Source organism: Electrophorus electricus, chromosome 16, assembly GCF_041902795.1.
Source record: "Electrophorus electricus isolate QZ-2024a chromosome 16, ASM4190279v1, whole genome shotgun sequence".
Lineage (NCBI taxonomy): Eukaryota > Metazoa > Chordata > Actinopteri > Gymnotiformes > Gymnotidae > Electrophorus > Electrophorus electricus.
Genome location: NC_137512.1, coordinates 24,044,419 through 24,055,000, shown reverse-complemented (window position 1 = coordinate 24,055,000; position 10,582 = coordinate 24,044,419). Strand labels below are relative to the sequence as shown.

Below are 10,582 nucleotides of genomic sequence, written 5' to 3'. Positions count from 1 at the left end.
CTGAGACCTGTGAGTCAGTCCTAGCTGTGACCTGTGAGTCAGTCCTAGCCGAGACTTGTAAGTCAGTCCTAGCCGAGACTTGTAAGTCAGTCCTAGCCGAGACTTGTAAGTCAGTCCTAGCCGTGACCTGTGAGTCAGTCCTAGCTGTGACCTGTGAGTCAGTCCTAGCTGTGACCTGTGAGTCAGTCCTAGCTGTGACCTGTGAGTCAGTCCTAGCTGTGACCTGTGAGTCAGTCCTTGCTGAGACTTGTAAGTCAGTCCTAGCTGAGACTTGTAGGTCAGTCCTAGCTGTGACCTGTGGGTCAGTCCTAGCTGAGACTTGTAGGTCAGTCCTAGCTGTGACCTGTGGGTCAGTCCTAGCTGTGAACTGTGGGTCAGTCCTAGCTGGGACCTGTGGGTCAGTCCTGCACTGAGCCAGAATAGCAGATGTTCTCACGATCATGAAGAGTTTGGTCACATTTTGTGAACTGAGGAGTTTGTTCAGACTTAGTGTGGACTTAGTGGACTGGACTCCTGTGAGAGGACATATGAAGTGGTGGACTCCTGCAAGACAGCGTGCAGTGTACTGGAATTCTGTAAAAGGGCGTGCATAGTACAAGAATTCTGTAAGAGAGTGTGCAGTGTACTAGACTTCCATAAGAGAATGTGCAGTGTCCTGGATTTCCAAAAGTGAGTGTGCAGTGTACTGAACTTCCATAAGAGAGTGTGCAGTGTACTGTAATTCCATAAGAGAGTGTGCAGTGTACTGAACTTCCGTAAGAGAGTGTGCAGTGTACTGTAATTCCATAAGAGAGTGTGCAGTGTACTGTAATTCCATAAGAGAGTGTGCAGTGTACTGTAATTCCATAAGAGAGTGTGCAGTGTACTGAACTTCCATAAGAGAGTGTGCAGTGTACTGAACTTCCATAACAGAGTGTGCAGTGTACTGTAATTCCATGAGAGAGTGTGCAGTGTCCTGAACTTCTGCAAGAGAATGTGCAGTGTCCTGAACTTCCGTAAGAGAATGTGCAGTGTCCTGAACTTCCGTAAGAGAAGGGTGATCATGCCTTTGTGCCCCCCCACCGTATTCTGATTCCTTGTCCTCTTTTAAAAAATGGCTCCGATCCCACTGTGCCTTGTAAAGGGTGATGATTGTGGCTAGTTGGTTTGCTGCAGGTGTTTTCTGTGATTTCTGTGATTTATTCCTTTTAATTTTCTGAGCATACAGCACTTTTGTAAACAGCTTTATCTTAGAAACGTGCTACATAAATAAAACTGATTGATCCCCCGTGTCAATTGATCAAGATAAACAACACCAGACCACTGAAGACAGCTGAAGTTCTCACGGCACTTTTGGGAGGTCATGACGTCACGATGTCCTGACGTCATGACATCGTAGGCGGGTGGCACTAGGACAGACTGGGCAGAGCATGATAGGCTGATGCCACTTAGGACTCGCTGGACCCCATCTTCATGAGCTAGGGGCCGTAGAGAGAGGAGAGGCCGTCCGTCTGCGTTCACGCCCACGCTAGCAGCAGTCTGAAGCGTTTTGGATTCTGAGTTTGGTTAGTCCGATATCTCTTTTTCATTCTCTCTTGTATTGTGTAGGCCATGTTTGTGTTGGTTTGCTGGTGTTGAATTAACCTCACAGCCTGATCACAGTGGCAAGATTGGATTAGGGAATAACATGGCGAACCAATCACAGATGCCATCACGTAGACTAAGGCGTCTGTAACGCCCATAGCTAGGTAAGTGACAGGTCTTCTGACCAATCAGAAGCCTAGCCATGAAAGCTGACACCATTCCAGCCTGTCCTCACTGCGTGTGCGCTGACAGGTTTAAGACCCTCCCTTCCTCTCCCTCTCGCTTCCTTTCTTTCAGTCTCTCTGATTTCTCTTCATTGCTCCCATTGATGTAACTCCCCTTCGTGTAATTTTGCCAACACTAATAAGGGTGATACTATGAGTAATTGGAGTACAGGTATGATTAACAATAGCAAATCTCCCTCCCTCTCTCCTCCTCTCTCTCTCTCCTTCCCTCCCTCCCTCCCTCCCTCTCTCCTCAGTGCCTTTCCGGGAGGCGGCTCCGGTGTGTTCAGGCCGGGGCAGGGCCCAGCAGACTCAGGCGCAGCGTGGCCGGAGCACGCTGGCAGCTCCGCGCGTCCTCCTGCGCTCCAACAGCGACAACAACCTGAACGTCAACAAGCTGTGCGCAGAACCCTCGCCCTCGTATTCGCCTCTGCGCAGCCTGTCACCCCACAGGCACCAGCAGATGCAGAACAGCCCCAATGGGACCGTGAAGACCATGGGCCGGGGGGCCCGGCCCCCTCGCAGCCGCTCGCCCTCGCTGGGCCGGCTGGGGGAAGTCCACACCCGGAGACACGCCCCCCCTCGCCACAGCAGGTCGGTGTTCATCTACCTCTCCACATGGGAACGCAGTGTGCAGAAGGTGTTGGGTCGACTCAGATTTGTCTACACAGCAAATTTGACCACAAAGTCATCATCACAAAGCAGCTTTCCAGGCTACGGGTCCAAGATAACGGGGACAGTGGCGAGGAAAAACGTCCCTTAAGAGGAAGCACGACTCCTCCTCCTCCATACCCGCCCTTCTCTGTCCTGATCTGACCTGACTTGATTCGATATACATTGTGGACGGTTTGTTGCTCTATGGGGGATCTCGATGCTACTGTTCCTGGCATCCATTTGAAAATGGATCATTAACTGATAGTTTAAGAAACATTTGAGAATTTAGCGTAACACTAAGTGGAGACTGGCATGTGGACCATATTCCTGTGTGTCTGTTTGCTCAAATTTTGTGACACAATTTTCAGATGTGCTGAATGTTCTGTTCATGCCAGAATAGTCACAGTGACAGTGACATAAAGATATTGACTAACATGAAGAGAAGAGTAGATTAACAGCTAATATTTGTTTGAGAATGAAGGATTACGATGTGTGTGCTGTGGCGGGATTATTAGAGGAGATGAGTGTAGTAGTTTTCCAGTTCCTGTGGGTTAATCCAAGGGTTTTCCATTCCTTGGGGGTTATTGCAGTGGTTTTCCATTCCCTGGAAGTTAGTGCAGAGGTTTTCCATTCCCTGGGGGGGGGGGTTAGTGCAGTGGTTTTCCAGTTCCTGGGGATTAGTGCCATGGTTTTCCAGTTCCTGGGGTTAGTGCAGTGTTTTTTTCAGTTCCTGGGGATTAGTGCCATGGTTTTCCAGTTCCTGGGGATTAGTGCCATGGTTTTCCAGTTCCTGGGTTAGTGCAGTGGTTTTTCAATTCCTATGGGTTAGCGTAGTGGTTTTCCAGTTCCTGGGGGGTTAGTGCTGCGGTATTCCAGTTTCTGGGGGTTAGTGCAGTGGTTTTCCAGTTCCTGGGGGGTTAGTGCTGCGGTATTCCAGTTCCTGGGGGTTAGCGTAGTGGTCTTCCAGTTCCTCTGGGGTTAGTGCAGTGGTTTTCCAGTTCCTAGGGGTTAGTGCAGTAGTTCCCCTGCTCTGACACTCCTGACCGAGCTCATGAAGGGCTCAGCAGTTAGTGTTCATGCTGACTAAACCCAGTCCAGTACACGTAGCAGTCTAAGAAGAGCTGGTCTGGTGTAGTCAGTGGTCATGTCTAATGCCAGAGTGTGTGTGTGTGTAGTCAGTGGTCATGTCTAATGCCAGAGAATGTGTGTAGTCAGAATGGAAGCAACCATCAGGGACTCCAGAGATTCTCGATGATCATGTGATCATATCTTTTTAGACGCCTCATTTTTCAAATATAACAACATTTATACTGCAAAACAGTACAGATTTTACATCCATTGTTTGAGGATGCTTGGCCCCCCTCGTCTGCCATGGAAATGTTGGGAGAAGCTGGTGAAGTGGTAGCGTGTAGATGGGAATTCACAATTCAGGTATGGTCGGACCCACCAGGTTGCAGTGCACAGTAGTCGTCCCCAGTCACCAGGACGACTGTACCTTCTGCTGGGTCTCTCTGCTAGACAGAAACACTTTCTGCGTTGCAGAGATGTTGTGGGAACGTCACGTGATTCAAATTCAGATGGCTTGTGACAAGCCAGTCAGCTACTGTACAGGCACTAAGGACACAGCATGTACACCCAGGCCCTGAAATGGAGAGACAGATCTGGGTGTGTGCCTGCTGAATGGATCACTGTCAGGGGTCGGTCTGTGATTGGACACTTGATCTGTCTGTGGAGTATGTGGCTGCAGAGAAGCCCAAAGCAGCAGGGTAGAGCAGTATTATAGCATTCTCAGGGTCTGACCTCAGAGAGGTACACAGGAGAGCCGGTTATTGTGTGTGTGTGTGTGTGTGTGTGTGTGTGTGCGTACGCACATACTTAGGAGCATGTGTGATAGGAAATCTCTGTGTGTGTGTGTGTGTGTGTGTGTGTTTGAGCATGTGTGACAGCAAATGCCTGGTTAACAGCATGTTTGTGTGTGTGAGTGTGTGTGTGTGTGCGTGTGTATGTGTGTGTATGAATATGTGTATGTGGGTGTGTGAATCTTGTCACTCCACAGTGATTCTTATGCGCGAATGGCCTACTGTATGTGGGCCATGCCAATTACTCTCTGCTACTAGAAAAAAATCTGTCTAATTAGAAGTCATTTTAAAAGGGAAGAGCGAACCCCTCTGGTATTTGACCCTGTTCTGGTCTGCTACGTCTGGAGCCTGCACACTGTGCTTTGAGCTGATCCAAGTCCTGTGTCCCTAGCCCAGCCTTAAATTTCCCATTAGCAAGAATCCTCCAGAACTGTTCTCAGATCAGAAAAAAGTGTGACTTTCAGCACATTGTGCTAAGTCTGGCAAACGGCGAAATCTGTGAATATGTTTCAGCCCCCGAAGCTGCGTGTGCTTTTCGAATGGGACCCATCCCTAGTAACAGTGGTTGCTATGGCTGTGGCCATAATGTGTGTTTGTGGGTGTGTGTGCATGTGCATGTGTGCTTGCATGCATGTACGTGTGTGTGTGTGTGTGTGTGTGCATGTGTGTGAGTGTATATGTGTGTATATGCATGCATGCATGCTTGCATGCATTTATGTATGTGTGTGTTTATGTGTACGTGTGTGCACGTGTATGTGTGCGCATGTGCGTGCATGTGTGTGTAGGTGTGTTTACATGTACGTGTGTGTGTGTGTGTGAGTGAGTGTATATGTGTGTATATGCATGCATGCATGCTTGCATGCATTTGTGTATGTGTGTGTTTATGTGTACGTGTAGGTGTGTTTATATGTGTACGCGTGTGTGTGTGTGCACGTGTGTATGTGTGTAGGTGTGTTTATATGTGCGTGTGTAGGTGTGTTTATGTGTACGTGTGTGTGTGTGTGTGTGTGTATATGCATGCATGCATGCATGCTTGCATGCATTTGTGTATGTGTGTGTTTATGTGTACGTGTGTAGGTGTGTTTATATGTGTACGCGTGTGTGTGTGTGCGTGTTTATATGTGCGTGTGTAGGTGTGTTTATGTGTACGTGTGTGTGTGTGTGTGTGTGTGTTATTGCATTTCCTCTGTGGTGTATTCTCTCTCCACTAAGGCTCTTGACGGCAAGCCCCACCAGCTGTACTCTGTTCCTGGTGTTATGGGGTAATTGCAGGTTGGTTTTTAACTTTGAGCCGGAATGGCGGCATCCTCTCATGCTCATGCAGGCCTGCAGCCTTCCCATCTGCACCGCGCCGGCCCTGTGCCTGACATTTCCTCAGGCTTCTCTTTATTACGCAAGAAGTGATGTCATTTGTTCACATCATGTGAGATGATGTTGGATGGAGAGATTAATCAGACAGTAGTTCTCACATACTGAGATGCTGTGAAGGCCTCTGGAGTATTTTGCTGACCCAGTCAATATCATTGTGTTTGCCTTCACTAATGGTTTTCTGAATGGCCAAAGCATGTTGGTGGGTTTTTGGACTACTGAGCTGAAAACGTCAGGTTAATTAACTGCTTTGTTGTGGTGTGTTAAATACAGACCCAGCATTGAGGTGTCTGTAGGGTTGCATTAACTACTATCTAATTCTTAGTGGACCTGCTTATATGTATGTATGTATGTATGTATGTATGTATGTATGTATGTATATGTATATGTGTGTGTGTGTGTGTGTGTGTGGGTATATGAATGGTGAGTGGTGATGAGTGGATATTGGGGATGAGTGATGATTGGTGATGAGTGGTGATTGGGGATGAGTGATGATTGGTGATGAGTTGTGATTGGTGGTGAGTGGTGATTGGTGATGAGTGATTAGTGATGATTGATGATGAGTGATTAGTGATGATTGGTGATGAGTGAGGATTGGTGATTGGTGATGATTGATTGGTGATTGGTGCTGGGTGATTGGTGATGAGTGATTGGTGATGAGTGAAGATTGGTGATGAATGAGGATTGGTGATGAGTGGTTGGTGAGGATTGGTGATGAGTGATGATTGGTTGGTGATGATTGGTGATGAGTGAATGGTGATGAGTGGTGATTGGTGGTGAGTGATGATTGGTCAGGAATCAGGAACTTTGTGCCTAAATGACTTGGCATCATTGAGGAATCAATGAATTAGTATAATAATAATAATAATAATAATAATAATAAACATTTATTTTTAACGTTTAGAGCATTTTACAGACACTTATCCAGAGTGACTAACTAACTATGCTTTTCTATATAAATGTATTTATAAATGCAGCTAAATACATTTCTAGTTATAAATACTTCCTGTGAATGAAATGGTCTTGGTGGTGTGAGCTCATATAGAGCAGCACTGTGCAGGCATCTGTCTGACTCTGCCATCTCTATCTGCATGAAGCCCAGATGGGCCATGCATTGGTTGCAAGCACACCTGTGCTGAGCCATCACTGTGTAGACTGTAGATGGTTACTCACAGCTGGGTTTGGGTGCACAAGAGTGGAGTGGTCCTGTGTCCCAGTGGACTGGTTTTCGAATCAGAACTCAGAACGTTGATCTAGAACTCAACGTATGTTTGGTCATGCAATGTGAAAGTGCATGACAGTAATGTCAAGCACAGTGTTGACCTTGACCTGTGAACCTCACTGAAACACAGTGATGATTAGCCTATGAAGCCAGCTATCCCAGAAATACACACGAACTGAACGAGTTTTGTACAGATGGACCAAAATGCTGCAGAACGGGGCGTTTCCTGCTAAGGGAGGTCCCACTCATGATTAAATAGCATTTGGCTACTTGTTCCATCAGTGACTGTTGAATGTTTAAACCTTTTTTTTTTCAGTAACAATATGGCAGTGTTAAATTCTCTATGTGCTTGTTAAATTAATATTGTTATTATACCATATGTAAAGATCATATCACGTTTTAGGAGTGATTCTTGCAGAAATCGGACTACTCCAGAGCCGTTGGACAAATTCCGTTGCTTTTATTGCCTGTACGGTTCTCTGGGTACCGACCACCTCGGTACAGGCATCGAGTTCTCGCTGTCTGAGCAGAAGAGAAGGAAAGAGAAGAGACAGAAGATGGGATGAGAGAACTGACGAGGACATGACAGAAGTAGAAGAGAGGAGAGGAGAGGACCACAGAAAAAGGGATAGTGTGAGTGAGGAGAGTGATAGAGTGATAGAGTGATGGGTGATGGAGTACAAATTAACTGGAGGCCAGCAGAGAGATGAGAAAGAAAGGTGAGAGAGAGAGAGAGAGAGAGAGAGAAAACGTCCTGCCTATGATCTGTCATCAGTGACAGCAATGTCAGATTAATGTCTCCAATGTCAAACTGCGATTACAGTTCACCAGCACACGTCTGCTGGCCCCTTTCCTCCGGTGATCGTAACCCCGTATCCCTGGCAGACGTCTTTTTAAACGTGGGTCTGAACGTGTGTGGATGGAACCATGTCTCTCGCTTCATCTAACCTCTGCTGGACAATGCCTACATAACACTGCAGACAAAAAAACTGATAAACTAAAAAATATGTATTTATTCGCTTATGTTTTGAAATAACTTTTTGTAATAAGCCCTTCACATGAAAACGTGCAGCCATTTCCTGACCTTAGAACTAACAGCACATAAACGTGAATGTACATCTGATATCCTTCTCTTCTGTTCATTTGGTGGAGGTTAGAGGTTCGGCCCACGTACCGAAGCCCACGTGTGAATGCTGCAGTTGTCATAGCGTTAGCCGAGGTGCTGTCTTTGGCTTTGACATTGGGTTGTCTGCCAACACGAGACTTATTAAGTCATGTAGAGGGCAAGTGTAGGCACGTTGTCCCAGTTTCCCCTGCTCCTATAGGCTGGAGGGGTCCCTTAGCAGGGGGAGGGGCCTTTTTTTGTAAGGGGTCGGGTCAAAGCGTAGATGGAAAGGAGGTCATTTACATAATCGACCTGATTAGCGTTTATTGGTTCCATGGCTGATGTAAGGACATAGGAGTTTTAAATGTTGCAGTAAACCACTGAATGATAACTAGTCTAACTCCTATTAGACACCTACCCACACACACACACACACACACACACACAGGGACAGAGAGAGAGAGAGAGAGAGAGAGAGAGAGAGAGAGAGAGAGAGAGAGAGAGAGAGAGAGCTAAAGAGCTTCTGTAGGAAAAACAGGCTAAAATACATTCACATTATAGGTAGAATTAATGCCAAAGAGAGAGAGGACATTATGTTCAGAGTCTGTGCTCAGCCGGGTGGGCATCCCAGCACCAGTTCAGCCCAGTTTCTGTCTCACTTCATATTCAGGTCATGTCCCTTCCATTCTCATTGCCAGTCTCTCTTTGTAAATACCTTATAAAGTCTGCATTTATCGCCATAAAGAGTTTGTTTTAGTGAAGAGAGGAGCGCTCAGTTAGTGGCAATAACGTGCTATGTCCCGAGTCTCCTCGCTCAGAGGGCGATGTTTATTTTGTTGGTACTCGCGATAATTATGTGGTGCGGGTAAAAATTGATTTTCCCGAGGCCCTCTGTTGTTAGAATCGCGCTGGGGACTAAATAGACTGGAAACACGTGCTGAACGGGTTCGGTCCAGCAGGGGGCGCTCCTTTACCGCGCATGCTGCGTTATTACGTCCTCTTCAACCGTTGATCCGTTTCAGATGGTAGACAGCGTCTGTTAAAGTTACCTTTAATTATACTTTAACTTGAGTGCTCTTAAATTTGTCATTTCTACTGAACAGTCACAGTGCTGACGGTGGTAGCATAGCATATCTCTATTATTGTTGTCAATGTTGTTAGGTGTTGTAGGTTGGTTGCCATGCAGATGATGATGATGATGAAGAAGATGGCTTTTTTTCTGTTCTCTCTGTAGCCCCCGTCCGAGCCGGGATGGCTTCTCCGGCATGGACACTCCGGGCTCCAAACGCAAGCTGCATGGCATGGTGCCAGGGAAGCACTATGTGGTGGTGAAGTCCTACCAGCCAAAGGCAGAGGGCGAGATCACTCTGTACAAGAACGACAGGGTTAAAGGTGCGCTAAGCAGTCCTGCCGGCATGTAGCAGACACTCTCTGTTGAAAACATTCAGTATTTACATTTATGGCATTTAGCTATTTTGAATGAACACAGCTTGAGTAATTGAGGGTTAAGGGTCTTGCTCAGTAGCAACCTGGCAGTGGGACTTGAACTGGCAACCTTCTGATTACTAGTCAAGTAACTTAGCCACTGAGCCATCACCATCCAAAATTCTTGATTTCCCATTGTGAAAAGACTTTGAACTTTATAAAGTATGTAAAAAGCGTTTAGTCTTTTAAAACTGGGTGTGTAATGCCACTCGATCGTGGTTCTCACAGGCTGACACTGGCCTGAGCTATCAGAGTTTCAGATCTTTAGAAAAGCCGTGTGAAGGCCATTCTGTGCCGGTGCAGGGGATACCTTCAGCTAACAGAATAACCCAGACCTCACTAGGTTAAAATAACTGGAGGGGTTAAAGGTCATGTGTAAGTAGCGTATTTTAGCTGTGATTGATGGTGGTTTTTCCTGTAGTCCTCAGCGTGGGTGAAGGTGGATTCTGGGAAGGCAGTGCTCGGGGGAACATGGGGTGGTTCCCTGCAGAGTGTGTGGAGGAAATCCCCAATAAACCCAACGAAGACCGACCCTGTAAGTCAAAACTCACATATACACACAGGCACACGCACACACACACTCACACACACACTCGCACACTCACAAACATTTAAAATCTCAAATAAATCCTTTACTTAACTGAGATAATTTGAAACCATAATACGCTTCACACACACACACACACACACACACACACACACACACACACACACACACACACACAGACACACACCTCCAGACACACCTAACACACAAGCGTAACCTTTTTGTTACGTGGGCTTTCTGAATATACTGTCAAGCAGTTATTAGTAAGCTAAGAAAACCCTTTTTCTCGCGCGGATATCACTTGAAAGATGGGCGCCCAGTGTATGGAGGAGACTGTAATGTCTCTTGACCCCTGTCCTCCTCCATCTGCTCTGTCCAGCCCAGGACGGGAGCGTCTCTTTAGCTCAGTCAGCCACAGTCTGAACACCAGCACCTCTCATACAGTAGCTTGCCTTCAGCAGAGACATCCTGCTCAGAGACGTGTGCATTACGCACATATCTCTCAGCACACCAGAGTCAAGACGGGTCGTCATCTTTGTCATCAACATCGCCATC

The 10,582-nt window shown here is 46.7% G+C and overlaps 1 protein-coding gene across 1 annotated transcript in view; it reads left to right on the top strand.

Annotated features, from left to right (window-relative positions):
- Positions 1 to 10,582, top strand: part of shank2b (SH3 and multiple ankyrin repeat domains 2b) — a 56,438-nt gene that overhangs the window by 1,656 nt on the left and 44,200 nt on the right. The window contains exons 2-4 of the mRNA XM_081699462.1: positions 2,045 to 2,381; positions 9,230 to 9,387; positions 9,902 to 10,015. Coding sequence (XP_081555588.1) covers positions 2,045 to 2,381; positions 9,230 to 9,387; positions 9,902 to 10,015 — 609 coding nt within the window. The remainder of the gene's footprint in view (positions 1 to 2,044; positions 2,382 to 9,229; positions 9,388 to 9,901; positions 10,016 to 10,582) is intronic.